This window comes from Melanerpes formicivorus, unplaced genomic scaffold, assembly GCF_026170545.1.
Source record: "Melanerpes formicivorus ecotype bairdi unplaced genomic scaffold, bMelFor1.0.p_v2 SCAF_3, whole genome shotgun sequence".
Classification (NCBI taxonomy): domain Eukaryota; kingdom Metazoa; phylum Chordata; class Aves; order Piciformes; family Picidae; genus Melanerpes; species Melanerpes formicivorus.
Window position 1 is genome coordinate 12,557,915 of NW_027142355.1, and position 19,582 is coordinate 12,577,496.

The window sequence follows — 19,582 nt, forward strand, 5'->3', positions numbered from 1 at the left end:
GGTGTTTAAGAGAACAGTGATTTATTTAGCATATGAACAAATTGTATTTTCAGTCTTTTTTGAGGTGACAAAATAAATAACAGTTGACAGTATGAGAATTCAGAGAGATTTAATTATGTGCTTTTATTATTAGGAATCATTTACTAGATTGTGCATGCTAATTTCAAAAGAATTATATATGCTGCTAACATGTTGTTGAGGCTTCTGTCAAAAACGTACTCTCTCTTTTAAAAAATGTAGGAATTCTTTGAAAAGAAGAAACTTAAGTCAAGGATGAATCTTCTGGGAGTATCATCTCCTAAAAGTTCAGCAGCCAGTTTAGATCTCCTCAATCTGTATGTTGTTGACCAGATAAAGCACACCACCAGTGAGTTTAGTGCAACAGTCTTCTGACTGGAATCAATTATCCTTAACTCCTGCTGCTAGTGTTCTAGTTCTTGTTCTTCCATTTAAAACTTAATGCTCAAATATGTGCTCTTTTATTTTTAAAATAAGAAAAGGTAAGTAAATGCAAAAACCTATGATTGAATAAAAAGAGAAATCACATAACCTTGGCTACTGCCTACTTCACCTTTAAAAACTTGTACACTTATGCACTATCTGTTTTGGGGCTTCAGTTCCTCATTCCATTTATTAATTTTACCCTGCATCCATTTCTTTTTACCTTTGCCATTGAATGACCCATTTGTATTGCACTTCCTTTTTCATAACTTTTGGGAGGCTTTTGAAATAGTCTGTCAGTTCTACCCAAAGTATTGTTCATAAAATCCACCATTAAACTCCTAAAAAGACATCCCTAGAACTTGAGTCCTAATTCTTTTGACACCGTCCCCCACAGCAAACTCCTGGCCAAGCTGTCAGCCCATGGCTTGGACGGGAGCACACTGAGATGGGTTAGGAACTGGCTGGAAGGCCAAGCCCAGAGAGTGGTGGTGAATGGTGCCATATCCAACTGGAGGCCAGTCCCCAGCATGTCCCCCTGGGATCAATGCTGGGACCAATCCTATTCAATATCTTTATTGATGATCTGGATGAGGATATTGAGTCCATCATCAGTAAATTTGCAGATGACACCAAGTTGGGAGCAGGTGTTGATCTGTTAGAGGGTAGAAGGGCTCTGCAGAGGGACCTTGACAGGCTGGACAGATGGGCAGAGTCCAACAGCATGAGATTTATCACATCTAAGTGCCAGGTTCTGCACATTGGCCACAACAACCCCATGCAGTGCTACAGGCTGGGGTCGGAGTGGCTGGAGATTGGCTGGGCAGAAAGGGAGCTGGGGGTACTGGTTGATAGTAGGCTGAACATGAGCCAGCAGTGTGCCCAGGTGGCCAAGAAGGCCAATGGCATCCTGGCCTGTATCAGGAATAGTGTGGCCAGCAAGAGCAGGGAGGTCATTCTGCTGCTGTACTCAGCACTGCTTAGGCCACACCTTGAGTACTGTATCCAGTTCTTGGCCCCTCATTTTAAGAAGGACATTGAGACTCTTGAATGTGTCCAGAGAAAGGTGAAGGGTTTGGAGCACAAGCCCTATGAGGAAAGGCTGAGGGAGCTGGGGTTGTTTAGCCTGGAGAAGAGGAGGCTCAGGGGAGACCTTATTTCTCTCTACAACTACCCGAAAGGAGGTTGTAGCTAGGTGGGGGTTGGTCTCTTCTCCCAGGCAACCAGCACCAGAACAAGGGGACACAGTCTCAAGCTGTGCCAGGGGAGGTTTAGGCTTGAGGTGAAGAAAAAGTTCTTCACTGAAAGAGTTATTTGCCATTGGAATGGGCTGCCCAGGGAGCTGGTGGAGTCACCATCCCTGGAGGTGTTCAAAAGAGAATTGGATGTGGCACTTGATGCCATGGTTTAGTTAGTCATGAGGTGTTGGGTGATAGGTTGGACTTGATGATCTTTGAGGTCTTTTCTAACATTACTGATTCTCTGATTCTCTGATTCTTTATGTGTAGATGTAGTGTTTTGTGACATGGTTTAGTGGTGGACTTAGGCAGTGTTGGGTTAACAGTTGGACTCTATGGTCTTAAAGGTCTTTTCCAACATAAACGATTATGTGCTTATCTTTTGTGACATATTCATAAACTGGACCATAGAGAATCTGTTACCCTATAGTCAGGAAGATCAGAAGGCGATGCAGGATGGCAACTGGGCCTGTCTACACACAGCAGATGACTATAAACAATTTTTTAATATAATGCTAATAATGAAGAAAACAAAAAAAAAAAAAAAAAAAAGTTTTAAACAGATGAAGAAACCAAAACCAACAGGTTTTGTACATAAATGAAAATTCAGGAAGCTCACAGTTCTCTCCAAGCCCAGAACTGACATTCCAAATACTTTCGTTGCAGAGAACATGAGGAAACCAGTCCACATTGCTATCACTGAACGTGCAAAAACGTGTGTTAGGAGGCACAACATAGAGCTTCCCACATCACCACAACGTACAAAGCATCTGTCAAACTTAGATGACATCCAGAACAGGTACTTGTATAAAATAGGCAGTAGTTAAGCTATAAAAAAATTGTGGAAAAGGTATTTGGGGGAGTAAATAAACATAAATATACCATTCTAAGAGGAAGTTTCAAAATCACTCCTGGCATTCCAGTGATACTCTTACTATGAGAAATGAATTCATTCTAAACAAAAACACACAAAGCAGAGATTTTGTTTTAAAGCAATGCTTCTTTGCTCATGTCAGGTACACAGACTAAGTTTATCTCAAAGATTGGTCTCAAACAGCATTTTCCACTTAAACTGTTTTCCCATCCAGCTTCAGACACCCTGAAGTGATTGACTCACACTGGATGATCATAACTGCTTAGAAATCAAGCCTTTTTGTGATGTGTGGGAAAATATCCCTAAATTATTTTAAAAGAATGTTTTTAATCTTATAAATATTTTATCTTTCATTTCATGGGCTGTTTTTATTCATTTTACAAGATTACAAAAGCAAGTACTGGACAGCAGAAGGCAGCATCTTGCAGAGAAAGTAAAATGCCAGCACAGTGTAAGTTTATTGTTCTCAATGACATAAAGCTAAAAATGTGCAGAAATGACTATACTTCTAAACTGATTTTTCAAAAAGTGACCAAATTTAATGGATACTGAAACATGTGAAGTCTTCCACTCTAAGGCTATATTGATAATGTCATTTGCCAGTTGTATTTTGTATTTATTGCCACTATTTTTTGCATATTCCTGAAAGGATCACCTTATTTTAGACATTTTCCCAAAATATTTAAGAATATCTGTGCTCTAAGCTAGTCACAAAAGACAAAGATTATGGAAAAGAGACTGAGACCAACGGCAGGTAAATGAAAAACAATATGTAGAAATGTGAAATGGTGAAATGTGGGAAGCATCGACAGAAGTGACTCTTGAAGAGGAACCCAAGTACAAGTCTCAGTGGATACAACTGAGAAGCCCGTATACTCTTTGAGGTTACTGCAAAAATCATTCCTCTAGATGGAATTTAGGGGTTTTGGGTTTTTTTTGTTAATGACCCATTCCACTGTTGCATAAACAAACAAAAAAATCCTACTCAAGTTAGTAAATGTGTCAGAAGACATTTCGTTTAGGTTACTCAGACTTCCTTCACTGACTCCTGCTGTTCATATTCAATGGCATTTTGCAGAAAAGATGTTTGCAAAAGATGCCTGCACAGTATTGTTCTGTATGTTCCTGGCCCAGTCATGTTTCCAAAGTATGTTTTCCTAGAGTGAGAAAGACAGATGTTTTTCTGATGTTAGAAATCCCTTTCTTTTGAGTCAGAAAGAAATACTTAGTATGGGTTAAAACTTTAGCCACTTAACACGTTTCACCAAGATCACCACTATTTTCAGATATCATATTAAGTCAGCCTTCCCTTATAGCTCTGTGTCTGGAAGACAGAAAGGACATATTTCAGCTTTTGTTTGACTAGACATAACAGATCACAATGATAGCTAAGTTTCTCCTCAGCCTTTGCTTGTATACTTTGCTAAATTACATCTGTTCATCAAAACACAGGATAATGCAGTGTGAACATACAGAAAGCTAATTTAATGTATGGATCAAAAAAATAAAGTCTAAGGCCTTTATGTTGCAAAGAACTATTTAAAAATATTCATAAATTGAACTATATTCAGTTTAATTAAGACTTAACCACTTTATTGAGCAGAAAGAGGTGTGATAAAATACATAATTTTGATCTTTCTGAAAACTTACACTTTGGTGCTACAAAGATTTTGCACGAGGCATTTGTACTCCATTAGTAGTTTGTGCTGCTTTCACTGGGTAGGCTGGATTACAGACCTTACCTCCATGTTGCTGTGGATACAGTGACATTTCTAGAATTATGCTTTCAAATGTCTCCTTGTGTTCTGATCTGCTTGAAATAGAATCATAGAATTGTTTCCACTGGAAAAGACCTTTAAGGTCATTGTGGCCAATCATTATCTACCGCTACCAAGTTTGGTGCTAAACCACAACCCGTAACACCAACAGCTTTCAACCTGTGTGATGAGGTTGGGTTTGTGGACCAAAAATCTAATCTCTTAGTTCAGGGAAGAAGGTTATCTTTTTCATGCTGCTTCTTAGCATTGTGGGTATCACAATATGCTGGAGTTCTCTCCTCAATGACGTAAAATAGCTTTCATTTTACTATTGAAGAACCAAGTCATGAGATCATTTACCCATCCACCTAAAGTTACAAATGTATTTATTATCCATCTCTCCTCAGGGTGTCATGCGTGTGCATGCTTCAACTTAAATAGATACTTATGTGTTTCCCTGAAATAAGCTCTTCTGTTGCCTTATGTTTTTCAAGAAAAACTCATCTCAGAATACAGGAAAATTTTCTCTTGTATGTGGTATATGTGCAGAGAAGTAAAAGGTATAGAAAAGTTTGATTATTTTGAACTTTATGCTTGCATCAAAACAGTTTTAAATAAATAAAATGTCTATTATGTTTTGTCTAGTTATCACAAGTAACAGAATTAAAGTATGATAACTCTAGTATGGATCATGGAGACAACACAGCAAGAACTTTTAGTGCTTGTCCATTGTCCTCTTCTGGGTTTTGGTCCTCTGACTGTACACAACTTTCAGAAGAAAACTTCAACACAGACCGAATGGACAGCGCTTCAGAACAGACTTGTGAAAAGAAGCAGCAAAACCAGGTCTGATAAATATTTTGTCATTTCCACAGAATTATTTTATACTATATCTCATTAGTAAGAATTAGTGTGATGGTGGAGATAATTATGAATAATCTGTGTGATTCTGTGAACATTTCTTGGGATCTGGTTGCAGAGAATATTCTATGTATACAAATATTTTTCTTTTAATTTATATTGTTTTTTAATATTCTTTTCATGAGATGAAATATAGTTAACTTGAGCTTTTGTTCGCTGATCTCTCAATATTGCTAATCTTTGTAGAGAATTAGTCACATACTGATGGCTTTCTTTTGTTTCTGGCTTGTAAAGTTGGTTAAAGAAAGCTGAAATATATGTAAAAATATGTTATAACTACAGCTTTGCACATTTAAGTACAATTAGTATAATTGGGTATCTTATGGTCCTAGGTGATCACCGAGACTTAATGTGTAATCATGCATAGTTCTTACAGTATTCTCAGTGCTCCAGAGAGGATTGAGAAAAGCCTTTTTAACTCAAGTTAAGTTTAAGGCATGATTGAAGGGTATTTGTTTTGATGCATGTTACTAGTTTTCATTTTTGTTAACTTTGGGGTTCTTAAAAGGCTAATCCTTAGAAAAGTAATAGCAAATACAACATGCTTCATTTTTAGAAAACATATTATTTATCAAAAATAATAACATTAATTTCACATGAATCACTGTGGTGTCTCAAAGTCTTGAGGTAAGTGAGGAAGGAGTATGTCAGGGCTTCAGAAGGGTAGATGTTGGGCTGCAAACGCCAACTACTTGTGTTAGGGAATACCCAGCAGTCATAGGCAAGTGATTATTTCCCTCTAAGCAGCATACGTGAGAACACAGCTGAAATACTGTGTCCAGTTCCAGAGAGAGATCAACAAACTTTAACAAGAACAGCGAAGGGCCGCAAAAATTGTTAGGGAATTGGAGCACACAATGAATGTGGAGAGACTGAGAGAAGAGGACTTTCATAGCCTGAGAAAGGGAAGGCTATAGGGGTGTGGGGTGAACTAATTGCCATCTCCCACTGTCTGAACAGTTACAGATGGGACAGAGACAGAGGTACACAGTGAAATGGCAAGAAGTAAACCTTGCAAGTTTTGACATTGAACATAATCTTTACATAGGAAAAAGATATTGTAGCTAAGCACCAGAAGAGGTCATCCAAGCGGGCTGTGGAATCTTGGTCCTAAACAACCCTGAACGGTCTTGAACAGTCTGGCCTAACCTTGAAGCTGATCCTGCTTTGAGCAGGTTGGACTAGATACCTCTTGGGGTTCCTTCTGGAAAACAGCTGTCTATGATTATGTGACCTTCAGTGGCAATTCAGCTTGTTACAGTCTATCAAGATTGTTCATACTATGGGAGGATGCAGTGCTAAAAGGACAGTTTGCATAGCAACAGTGAAATGCAAACATGGAAAACTATGGGTTATGCAGAATTCAGCTGGGCTGTGAGGAGTTTTAGGCTTCTACTGTAGAGATAAAAAGCAAAAATTGTGGGAAAGCATGCATATTGTTTGCAAAGCCAATGTTAAACATTTTTAAACACATTAAATGTTTAGTCAGAGTTTGACAGCTTCTACTGTTTTCTCAGCCAGGAAATAATTCTGATCAAGACATTTGGACTACAAAACCTCCAAGTCAATGTATTCTCAAAAAGTCTGATACAGTGCCTCTGGACATGTTTAAGCCATTGCATAGGTAGGCAGTGATTTTGCATTAAAGAGAGAAGTAACAGTCAGGTTTAAGTATCAAAACAAAACAAAATAAAACAAACCAAAAGATAACCTGAAGATTATTGCCACTTGATTTTCCACTCACTTTTGGTGCTTTCTGAATAGATATTAAATTAAATTGAAAGACTGAACACAGCAAGCTATTTACATTTGTTGAAGGGCAGCAAAATGTGAATTTTAGGTAGGTGCTTGGGACCATGATTATTTTTTTTCATTATTTCCTTATCTACTGTTAACTTCTATTTATCATTACAAAATGTTCACCTGGAGTGAAGAAGGAGCCTCTGAATTGCTTCACAAAATGATTTTACCTTCTTCACATAGACCTGTCTTTTAAAACAGTTCTGGGGAGGTTTCTTTAAGTAGAGGACACTACTTTCTCATTGAAGTTCTCTGGGATATTTTACCTAGTTCCAAGCATTTGCTGATCAAAACATTACAGAATTTTTCTGCAATAAGTGTTTTCAGTACTATATTTCAGTTTTCAAATTCCAATGATACCATTGCTCAAAACCTGTGAAAGAAAGGGCATCTCCTGATTGGCTACCTTTGCCAGTTCCCTATGCTTCAGAAGCCTCTCAACTTTTTCCTCATATTTTCTGTAAGGTCAGTCAGCAGATCAAGTCTGGAAAGAAAGAAGTGGAAATGTTAGATTAAGAACCAAGTATGATGCTATCATGATAGCATCTTCAAAACCACTGCTGTGAGAAGTGGGGTAGGGGGAAGTATGGACAAAACAAAATGTCTGACTGGTCTCCTGACAGTGAAATGGAAAAACTCTGTGCCAGATTAGGTTTACTGACCTCCACTGCAAATTGAAGTCACTTGCTGAAGAGGCCAGTAATTAAGCAGTACACAGGACTTATTATGAGCTTTAGGTACAGGAGAGAACTGCAGTCTTTAAAAAAAATGTTTTTTAATGAACAGAAGCTGTCTTCTGCTTTTCCTTTTATTGTTGTTTTTCCCCAAGGTGGACTTCTTTGGTCAGCTGCTGGAGCAGCAGTGACATGCTATGGCTGATTTTGTAAATCATATTTCCCTGCTTGGGAGGATGTGCTCCATCTATTTGTACGTTTAGAGGCATAACAAAAGAGCATCCCTTTAATTCAACCCCACTATAAAGTAGAAATGAAGTACAGGAAGTTTTTTTCATATGGAATAATGTACATTTGGGACAAAAGCAAGAGTGATGAGCAGTAAAGTCTTTGATCATCAAGTTATCATAATTTGTTGTGTTAGCAGTTAGTATTTTGCCTTTTTTATGTACTGAGCAGACTGTTTTTTTCTTTTCTACCCTGCTTTCATCTCACCCCCCACCCCCAGGCTACTCTATGTGAATTCTGCCAGGAAAAATCCAGTGATAATGACCAGTAACAAGTCAGAAACCAGTGAAGGATTAAAGGAACCAGTATTTGATATTGTGAAAGAAACTGCAGAAGCTCCCCAAGATGGAAATGATTGTTCCTTTCTGGCACTGTTTGAAGATGAGAGCCAACTAATGCACAATAATCTTTCCACAAATAATTTTAATCCTTTTGTTAATGAAAGCAATGCTGCCATTTTTTTAGTTGATCCTGATGACAGACATCAAATGACCAACAGAAATTATCTATATCATACTAGAGAGGCATATCCTGCAATCAATGCAAAACCCCATTTTGTAGACAGACACCTTGAAGGCATCTTTACAGCTCCAGAACAAGTTTTGTTTAAAAGTAACAATGTCTCGAGTGTAAGGGACAAGATAACTGTTGAACTTCACCACCTGCAGGGACAGCACTATGTCACAGCCTCTGAAAGGAAGGAAAAGCCTGCAAAACTTGAAAAACTTGGTGTGTGCTGGTAATTTAAGGTCATAAATTCTAGGTTTTATTCTCCTTTTAAAGACATCTATTTTAATAACCAGAGATGTGTCTGCCCTGGCCAAAACTATGTCAGGATGTAATAATTTAATTTAAGATTCTATTATTTAAATTATTTTTAAAGATTGACAGAGTAATTTCTTTTCAAATTGCATTTGTGCTATTGCATTTTAAAATCAAGGGCTACTTTTTGTTTTAGAGGCATTTGCTTATCGCCATGACCAGCAGATTAATGTAAAGGAGAATGGGCAGACCTATTCAAGAAAAAAAAGGTGAGTTCCATAGAAATTTTTTTATTAACTGGTGGTAACTGCAGAGACCTTGCTGGAATAAAGAAATCCTGCTAAGTGGACATGAAGGCAAAATTCTAAATAGAATAGAATAGAATAGAATAGAATAGAATAGAATAGAATAGAATAGAATAGAATAGAATAGAATAGACCAGGTTGGAAGAGACCCTCAAGATCATCATGTCCAACCCATTATCCAACACCAGCTAAACAACTAAACCATGGCACTACGCACCCTATCAAGTCTCCTCCTGAACACCTCCAATAATGGTGAATTTACCACCTCCCTGGGCAGCCCACTCCAATGGGCAATCACTCTCTCTGTGTAGAATTTCTTCCTAACATCCAGCATAAATCTCCCCTGGCGCAGCTTGAGACTGTGTCTTCTTGTTCTGGTACTGGCTGCCTGGGAGAAGAGACCAGCCCCCACCTGTCTACAACCTCCCTTCAGGTAGTTGTAGAGAGCAATAAATTCTCCCCTGAGCCTCCTCTTCTCCAGGCTAAGCAACCCTAGCTCCCTAGCCTCTCCTCATAGGGCTTGTGTTCCAAACCCCTCACCAACTTCGTTGCCCTTCTCTGGACACGTTCCAGCAAGTCAACATCCTTCCTAAACTGAGGGCCCCAGAACTGGACACAGTACTCAAGGTGTGGCCTATAGAATTACTGAGGACCCAAATTTTCCCTGTGAAAATAGTAGTGAATAGTGTGAATAAACTTACGCACAGGTAAGCTCTTTATACCATTGTCCTATGACAAGGAGTAGAGAAAAACTGCTTCATGGGAAAATTTCGAGTCTCTGAAGCTAAGCTGTTGCTCTGAGTTGCCCTCTCAAGGACCCTGTCTCCCTCCACTGGCTACAGAGGAAGTTAGTGCCTTCCCCGGGTTGAAATTAGCATCTTCCCTGGGTTGAAGTTAGCATAAGTAAGTGCCCCATGTTTTAACAATGGATGGTTTATCAACAACACCTTCCATTTCACAAAGCAGCAATTTCTTCTGTCATCTCTCATACTGTATTTTGCATTTCAACAGAAGTGAAGTTTGTGAAAAACACATAGTTGGTGTGAAATCTCAGGTTCAGAAACAAATTCAATTATCTCAATAGTGGGAAGCATTTAATGGTTGTTGAAGACAAAATAAAAATTAAAGAGAAAAAAAAAATCACCAAAAAAAGGAAAATAAAACTATAGGAGGAGAAATCACTTACCAGAGAATGCTGTGTTTGTACCCTTCAGTGATGATGAGTCTGTGAAAGAATCAAAAGAACCAGCCTGGAGACTGAACCAGCTCTTTCAGTTTGAAGAGGTAACTATTTTATGAGAATCCCACCCTCCCACCCCCAGCCTACTGTTTGCACCGTTCATTTGAAGTGGAGAAGGAGTGTCCACAACAGTCAGAAACAGAATTTAGCTTCACTGAATTAACTTCTGTGGAAGCTTCTTTTCTGTCATGTTTTATATATGGAGTCCATAAAGAACAGCTTCTAGTTTAGTGGTTCAGATAGAGAGCCTTTACAGATCCATAACTGACATGGTTTGGTTCACACCTAAGCTGATGCCTGAAATACATTAGTTACTCATTAAACCTTAGAACTGGATTCTGCAGGCAATGCTGTGACATGGTGTGCAGGACCCTTCAGTATTATAAAGAAGCTTCATGCCAATATACATATAAAAAAATCTTTTAGATATTTTGCCAGCAGAAATTACTCAGGCACATATAGTACTGCTATGGGGTTTTGTACATTTGTGTGATACAGAAACGGAAAGTTCCTCACTTAACCCAAGGTGCTGATCCAGCTGAAACCTCACTATTAACACCTAATTATTTTTAAAAGTTCACAACAGCACAAGAGAAAAAGTCCATGTTTGAAATGACTTCAAAGCTTCACGAGATGCAGAAGGGTAAGCAACATTCACACGTTACTCGTTTTAAAAAATCCAATTTTCCTCTGTATGTAACTGGAAGTTACTTCTAAAGCCAGGGAGAAGTGTCTGGGTCTTTCTTAGGATGTTACTTTTGATGAGGGCTTGTATTTTGGATCATAAGCACCATAGAAAGATGACAAGTCTTACCACATAGTTAAGAATTATCCACGTTTGCTTTTCCTTGAAGAGATAAATTCAGGTTATCTTCTCTCTGGTGAGCGTTACAGATGTATTTTTCACTGCCCCACTTCCTTCACAGTTGTCCCCTAAACTGAAAAGCCATCTCTGAATGTAAGGGGTAACTACTAAAAAAAACCAAACCCTGAGAAAGGTCTAGACCATTAATCTGAACACAAGAACTCATGCTTACTAATAGCACCATAAAGTAAAAGTGCTAAGTAAATGCCAGTAATTTTATTTCTTTGTATTCCTGCAGACCTCTGCTGATTGGAAAAAATAAAATCTTGGGTTTTTCCAATCATGTTTTTTACATTAATCAATATCTTCATTAGATGTTTAACATGTGTCTTTTTACTGGTACAGTCTTTCCTAATCTTTATTCTCTTCCACTCCACTACATGCTATCTTTCCACATGTGGTCAGAGAGAGGGGAGTCAGCTGGGAGTTCCGTGTCCTTTTTGCTCAGGTCAGCCGTGCTGGCTGCATTTCTGAGCAGATCTCTCAAGGGTCTCCAAGAAAAAAACATGTAACTTGTAAGGCAGCCAATGCATGCCAGAGTTTACTGCATTCTCTCCCTGTCCTTGCTCTGCAGAGTCCTTCCTCCTTTTGGATAGCACTGTTCTGCTGCTGATAAACAGCAGAGCTGAAGCTCTGGGGCACCCATCTCACTTTCTGTTACAGTGTGCTGTCCTCAGAGGAGAAGAACTGGCTACTACCAGGAACGAGACTGGCATCACTAACACTTTATTCTTTAAACTGTATCTTAAAACTGCATCAGGAATAGTAATGTTTAATTCTACATGCTGTACTTGAGAGTTGGATGTTTGGAGAATTTTGGGGGGGAAACCCCTTTCTTTCCTTTTCATCTTGTTTTTTCAGGTGTGGAGTCATCACTCAACAGTCAGCATCCCATCTACAATTCAAGGCAAACAGAGAGCTGTTTCAGCTGTAGTCCTGACAGGGTGAGTACTGACCCTTTATGGGTTCACCTGAATGATATCTGTATGTCTAAGTACATCCAAGGGTTGATGTAGATGGAATCCTATTTTTGGTTTTGTCCCATGTATGAGGAAGACAAGAAAAGCTTAGCTGTGAATTTTCTTAAGTAGTTTAACAGATATGTGGTCTGGTCTTTTCATATTATCAGACCATGTGGAATCACAATAACATGACTGTGGGACGATCTTACACACATTTTCTACAACAAATATTAGGAGCACATCCTTGGAGAAAGAACTAATAAAACTCCCATACAGCCAAAAACCAGACAGCTCTGGCCTTTCTGCTTGTTTCACTAACTTAGTCATTAGCTAGTACTTAGTTACTGAACTATTTAAATGATGACATTCACTCAATCCTGTTCAAACAGTCTGAAGTGGAAGACACAGCCAAAAAGAAGGAATATTTGAATGATCAGCCCTTGAAGACAGATGCCAACCTAGCCTCAGCCTCAGCAAGCACAGAGCCCTCTAGGCCCTCCCACACCAGAACTGTGCCTCTCCAACCCAGCAATATTTTGACTCCAGAGGAAGCAAGCCGTCTCCAGGAGAAAGTCTCTATTTCATGCGCCACAAAGGAGGAAAATAAAACCCACGCTGCCCCACCTGAGGGCATCTCATTACACCAAGCCCTTAAAAGAGAGCATGTCACTCACAGTACCTGGTGTGATGGTTGGTCACAGACTGAGAGGTCTGTTACAGAAGTGAGGAAAGTGGATGTTGCCACCCAGTGTGGCACCATGCAGATATGCAACTGTGGGAGCTCCCTCCCCTCTGCCTGCAGTCCAGGGCGGGTCCCTCCTCGCAGTATTGCAGGCACCACCAGAGGGCACAAAATGCCAGCCCATGAGGATCAGCAGCCTGTGGGCATGGGCAGCATGCCAGAAATAGAAGTGTTTGCTTCTGAAGCTGAGTATCTGAGCTTGGCCGGCAGAAGGACTTTAGAGGTGCTGAATTACATTGATACTATGAAGGAAAGAGGTAAGCAGTGACCAACTAGAATGTCATGGAAGTAATGCAGATGTTCCACCCTGTTCTCAGAGCATTTCATTTAATTGGCGCGTGGTGATTTTTCTAGCCTGGTTAGACAAAATATTCTTTCACTGTTTGTTTGCTTTAAATTATTATTAACAGTGAATCTCTATCTACCTGCTAGTGCTCACTAAGATTTTTTATGAATCTCCAACTGTTAACATAGGATGTTACAATAGTCCAGTAACTATAAACCATAGGAATTAGATTGCTTTCACACCATATATTCATAGGATTCTGTAGTTTGAGATTGACTTTGCCACTCTTGAAGGTTGCAGAAAGATTCTCTTTCACTTCAAAATATATTTGATGTGGCTCTTAGTTCAGAACTATTATCTGATTCTTATCCATTTTTAACAGACAAACTAGCCTTTGACATATGGTAAACTACAGAAAATTTACACCTGCACACAGAGAAAAGAATTGTAATTTAAAGAGAGCTAATTTATTAAGTTTTACAAAAGCTTTTATCAAGCTTAATCTTCCTTTCATTGCAGATCTATTCTCTGGCTGTTATTACTGACAATTCTTTCATGTGTTTCTGTATTTTGCCTGCAGAGTAAAAATCTGAAATGCTTTCATTTCAATATTTGTTTGAAGTGTCAAATCACAACAAATAAAGGTTTCTGATAATATGGTTTCTAGGTTATTTTTTTCCCCCCTAAAAAAGTTCCTAGCAAATGTGGCAGGCAGACTCACTCTGTTACTGGCTTCTTCTACTTATATATCTGCACACCTTTACTATCTATACCATCTATATCTATAGCTATTGCTATCTGTATCTATATCATATATATCTATATCTGAATCTACATCTAATCTGTATCTCTCTCTCTTGTGTGTGTATAAAAGGATGTGTGTATAAAACAGTGTTAGTGAGCTGACTGTGTGCAGGGATCCTGTTCATTACAAAGGAGCTTATGCATAAGCTATTCCTTAAAGAACAGAGGAGATTTCCTTTTACATGGTTACTATGTGGTGATTTCTCCCTTGGAGACAGCTCTCAAAATATTCTCTCCACTTATTCCTACCAGATTGGCTTCTTTTATTTCTACATTTTGTAATAGAAAGTTTTGCAGATGAAGGGATGTATGTCACTCAGCCCACGTGAGACCCACTGCCCTTCTTTTTGTTCTCCTCACTGAACCAGTGCCTGTGTTTTCTGCTGGCTTTCATTGCTGAAGTTAAGAGCCATTTTTACAAAGGTGTTTATTACTTGATAGTTTGCAAGTTTATGGCTATGCCATTTTAAAAATAGCATCTTGGAAATTTCAATGAACTTTTCTGGACTTGGAAGAAAATAGCATTGTCCTTTGTGTATATAAATTGCACACATGGGAAGTGGTTTGCACAGCTGGATTTCTGAAATGGGTAACATTTAGCCAACTCACTGTCTGATTCCTAAGGCTTGGCATAAGCAGATTTTCTTTTCTTAGGTTACCTCAATTTATTGTCATAGTGACCTCCTTGGTAATTTTTTCACCTGAAACGGCAATGTTCATCATCTTCACAGGAGCTACAATTTACTTCAACAGCTATGGTTTGCTGGAAGCTCAGCCATTATTGGTGGTTTGCATTCAGTGTTATGAAGCCCATTCAGATTGTGCCACACCAGTAGCAGCCCTGGTGGCCTGAATTAGGGTATCTCTAAGGCATGTTCTTTCCCAGCAGTCTCCTGTGCCCAGTGCATACCCATCAGCCTTTCCAGTGGCATGCATCCAGCCCCATGGCCCTCCCCACAGCTGACACCATTACAGCTTGCTTGGTCTGCCAGCATCCTGCAATATGCTGTGGCAGAGGCTAGTGAACAGCATGTTACAGCTAAAGACCCCAGCACTGCACACCTTAGGTTTGAGGGGTGGTTATTAGATTGGCAGATGTAAAATTCCCACGTGGCCAGATTGTCCTCTGGTGGATGTGCTTAGAGAGATGCTGAAGGACCCAGCCCATGGTAAACTGCCACTAACTTCTAATGGAAGTTATGCTCCTGATTTCTGTCAGGACTGGGACTTGGAAATTTTGCTTTGCTTTCCAGAGAAACCTAGTTCAGGCAGATGCTCCTGGTCTGCAGAGCCTGCCTCTGAGTGGGACATGTTCCCAGTCTGCTCCTGTGAACCTATGAGAGAAACAATGCAGGTGAGAACTGAGAAAAGAGCTCCAGTTGCACCCTATGGATGTGAATGAACAATACCTCTTTACTGTTATGTCTCATAACTGAGAGCCTTCCAGTAGGTATATCTTATTTTCACTTCAGCCACTAGTATAGGAACTCTCAAAACCAATCTGGTTGCAGCCTAGATGGCACCATTTCCCAGTAAGGACTGAAATGACACAGCTCAGTGCAAGACACATTTTCTCACTGGCTGCATGTAAGAGCTGCATACATGTCACTAATGCAATAATTCTCCACATGGGATATATCAGTCACTGTAGATAATTGTGTTCCGAAGCCTTTGTAAGAGAGCATATAGAATCCAATTACCTTAACAATTTTTACCTGTAATTGCAAAGCACTTGGAAGAAACAAAACTCTTTGTAGCTTTTTGTATACTGCCAGAGATGATGAATAAGCAGCATCCTCTTGTCAGCCACTACAGAAACATTTTAAAGTATTTACCTTACTATTATTGCATTAGAAGAGAATTGTGCTTTCTCCTTATTGCAGCACCACTCTCCCCCTCTGCTCAGGGGTGCGTGACTAAGTTTAGTTTAATAGGGATCTCTCCTCTATCAGAGGGAGCCTCAGACTGTGCTTTCTTCAGCTGATACTTCAGTAGTTGACACTATTAATCCACCCTGTCAGCCTGGGAGCTATGAGTACCTAAATACACTCCTGATGTTATGGAAGTCAAAGCCAGGGACAGGGAGGAAGAACTGCCCATTGTAAGTGCAGATCAGGTTCGTGATCATCTGAAGAACCTGAAAGTGTTCAAGTCCATGGGACCCGACGGGTTACACCCACGGGTACTGAGAGAACTGGCAGATGAGGTTGCTAAACCCCTCTCTATTATATTTCAAAAGTCCTGGCAGTCTGGTGAAGTCCCCACAGACTGGAAAAGGGGAAACATTGCCCCCATCTTCAAAAAGGGCAAGAAGGAGGAACCAGGGAACTACAGGCCAGTCAGTCTCACCTCTGTGCCTGGAAAGATCATGGAACAGATCCTCCTGGAGTCACTACTCGCTCAAAAGAATAGTGAAGAGGTGATTGGGAGCAGTCAGCATGGCTTTGCCAAGGGCAAATCCTGCCTGACCAACCTGGTGGCCTTCTATGAGCAGGTGACAAAATTAATAGATGAGGGGCGAGCAACTGATGTCATTTACCTGGACCTGAGCAAAGCCTTTGACACTGTCCCACACCACATCCTGGTCTCCAAACTGGTGACACATGGGTTTGATGGGTGGACCACTAGATGGATAAGGAACTGGCTTGATGGTCGCACCCAAAGAGTGGCTGTCAATGGCTCCATGTCCCAGTGGAGGCCAGTGACAAGCGGAGTCCCTCAGGGATCAGTCCTGGGACCTGTCTTATTCAACATCTTTGTGGGGGACATGGACAGTGGCATTGAGTGCACCCTCAGCAAGTTTGCTGATGACACCAAGCTGTGTGGTGCAGCAGACACGCTGGAGGGAAGGGAGGCCATCCAGAGGGACCTTGACAGGCTGGAGAGGTGGGCACAGGCCAACCTCATGAAGTTCAATAAGAGCAAGTGCAGGGTCCTGCATCTGGGTCGAGGCAATCCCAGGCACAAATACAGGCTGGGCAGTGACTGGCTGGAGGGTAGCCCTGAGGAGAGAGACTTGGGGGTGCTGGTGGACAAAAAGCTCAACATGAGCTCTCAGTGTGCACTTGCAGCCCACAAAGCCAATCAGATCCTGGGCTGCATCAGGAGAAGTGTGGCTAGCAGGTCGAGGGAGGTGATCCTCCCCCTCTACTCAGCCCTGGTGAGACCCCACCTGGAGTACTGTGTCCAGTTCTGGAGCCCCTATTACAAGAGGGATGTGGAGGTGCTGGAACGTGTCCAGAGAAGGGCCACGAGGATGATCAGAGGGCTGGAGCACCTCTCCTATGAGGACAGACTGAAGGAGTTGGGACTGTTCAGTCTGCAGAAGAGAAGGCTCCGAGGTGACCTAATTGTGGCCTTCCAGTATCTGAAGGGGGCCTACAGGAAGGCTGGGGAAGGACTTCTCAGGATCTCAGGTAGTGATAGGACTAGGGGGAATGGAATGAAGTTGGAGGTGGGGAGATTCAGGCTGGATGTGAGGAGGAGGTTCTTCACCATGAGAGTGGTGAGACCCTGGAATGGGTTGTCCAGGGGGGTGGTCGAGGCCCCGTCCCTGGGGGTGTTTAAGAGCAGGCTGGATGAGGCTCTGTCCAGCCTGATCTAGTGTGGGGTGTCCCTGCCCATGGCAGGGGGGTTGGAACTAGATGATCCTTGTGGTCCCTTCCAACCCTGAATGAAACTATGAAACTATGAAACTATAAATGCCAGGGAAAGCAGTGGGGAAGCCATGTAGCATCAGAGACTGGTTCTGACTGCAGTCACATCTTGTGACAGGGCACACTGTTGTGCCAGGCATCCTGGACAAAACAAAGGAACTTGTCAGGAGCAGTGAGATTGGTTTTGAAGCCATCATGCCATGAAAAGATTTAAAATAAACCCCAATTTCACAGCAAGGCTTTACTCCAAACCATCACCTCCCAGCAGGATTTGGCCACTTGCTGCAGGTCATGGCTGCTACTTTGGAGACAGAGAAATCATCTGGTATTTGCAGGATGGCCCATTATATGACTGCCAATGACCTCCCCTTCTGCAGTTTTAGCGACACTAAGTGACACTGAGTGAAGGATTCAGGTGGACAATCTGAACACAGGATTTGGTGACAGCTGGTTTGGGATCAAAGGTCTTACCAGCCTCATCTGTGAAAATGGCTTTGAGAAAAAGGAAAGGCTGTAGGGGTGGGAATGCAATCACCACAGCAGTGTCCAAGAGGAATGGTGAGACATGTAGGACATGTCAGGAGGGGTGGCATTAGCCCCAAGCTTTGTAATAGAAACTAGGATATAATTGTGGAGAACAGCACAAACACAAATGCAGATCAGCTGTGCTACAGTACCTTGCTCACTACAGCACCCTGTTCACCACACACACTTCATGTGTTGCTTGGTGGTGTCTGAACCAGGCCGTTTCATGTGCCTTACTGTGGGGGTTGGGCATGCTGGGTGCCTGTGCTGCACTACTGTCCCTTCTCATGTTCCAGGACATCCACCATTCTCCCCCCTCAGGGCACCCATGCCCACTGCAGCAGCACTGAGTGCCTCTTCCTTGGGAGAGTGGAGGACTCTTTCCATCAGGGATCTGGGGGTGATGATGAACTATGCCAGTAACACAAAATCAGGAACATAGTAAGGAGCGACACTGAGAGAGGCAACAAACAAATGATCAGCAGTTGGGTTCATCTGAACAAAATGCACCCCAAAGTGACTATATTGCCACGGATTTCAGATGGTTGCTTGATCAGCTGGTTCTATCAGAAGAAAGGATGAGATATCATTCATTTTGGGTCAAGCAATGTGCTCAAAGTGCAACAGCTGAAGAGCCCAAGTACAATTGTGCAGGGAGTTCTGCATGGGCATCAGGAGCTGGAGGAACGCTTGTTCAGGGGATGGTCACTGGCAGGTCTCTTTGACCAGTCCAGTGCAACTCACTGGGCACAAGTGAGATCAGAGAACTTTTTTCTTTTTTTACACTTGCCTGTAACTTCCTCACCTACTTCCTACAAACTGGAAAAGCCTTGACAGTCAGCACTTTATGCCAGGCAAAAAGCAAAGGGCACACAATATTGCACAGCCAGCTGTGATTCAGATGCAGCACCACCCAGCTTTGGTGCCTGAGGAGTCTGATCCTGAAGATGCACTAAGATTTGGGAGTGAGCACTGCTACTGTCTGCAGTTTGATTCTGCAGATGACAGAATCCATTTGGCAGAAACCAATCCATCAGTAGTTGTTTTGTGGTAACAGCTGGGGCAGCGGGAAATAGAAGAAAGCAAAAAAATTGAGTGTTTGACAGCTTTTCATTATCCCACAAAGCTGCCATGTGATTTTGGTGACAAGTAATCTGAACCACAGCCACTCATCACCTGTATAATCACTATCAGCCAGAACCCTAAAAACATAACCTGTCAGTGCACAATTATTAGCTTACCCTCTCCCCTCTGGGAGATAAGTGTCACAGTTTCCTGCTGCCAGTCTCCCCATCAGCTGCACTGCTGCCTGCTGTGATTTCTCTGTATCCCAGAAAAAAGGCCACAGTTCAGACAGAGACAACTCTGGAGCTCACAAGAATTCAATCATGGTACCTGCAGGAGGTGGAGGTAACAGGACCAATTTTCATTGGGTCAGGCAG

General features: G+C 41.4%; 1 protein-coding gene across 1 annotated transcript; it reads left to right on the forward strand.

Annotated features, from left to right (window-relative positions):
* The first annotated feature begins 1,817 nt into the window (after nucleotides 1–1,817).
* Nucleotides 1,818–13,733, forward strand: REDIC1 (regulator of DNA class I crossover intermediates 1). Its single transcript, XM_068170924.1, has 10 exons — nucleotides 1,818–2,478; nucleotides 2,938–3,004; nucleotides 4,956–5,156; nucleotides 6,749–6,855; nucleotides 8,214–8,722; nucleotides 8,952–9,024; nucleotides 10,275–10,344; nucleotides 10,877–10,943; nucleotides 12,027–12,109; nucleotides 12,517–13,733. The coding sequence occupies exons 1-10, from the start codon at nucleotides 2,351–2,353 to the stop codon at nucleotides 13,135–13,137; spliced, it is 1,926 nt and encodes a 641-aa protein (XP_068027025.1). The 5' UTR covers nucleotides 1,818–2,350; the 3' UTR covers nucleotides 13,138–13,733.
* Nucleotides 13,734–19,582: the final 5,849 nt, after the last annotated feature.

What these genes read in the sequence shown, in the direction of transcription:
- REDIC1 (XM_068170924.1), top strand. Translation starts at nt 2,351, where the DNA reads ATGAGGAAACCAGTCCACATTGCTATCACTGAACGTGCAAAAACGTGT. An exon ending in AGCTCTTTCAGTTTGAAGAG is followed by an intron (nt 10,345 to 10,876) that starts GTAACTATTTTA and finishes TATTTTTAAAAG; the next exon opens with TTCACAACAGCACAAGAGAA. An exon ending in GCTTCACGAGATGCAGAAGG is followed by an intron (nt 10,944 to 12,026) that starts GTAAGCAACATT and finishes TTGTTTTTTCAG; the next exon opens with GTGTGGAGTCATCACTCAAC.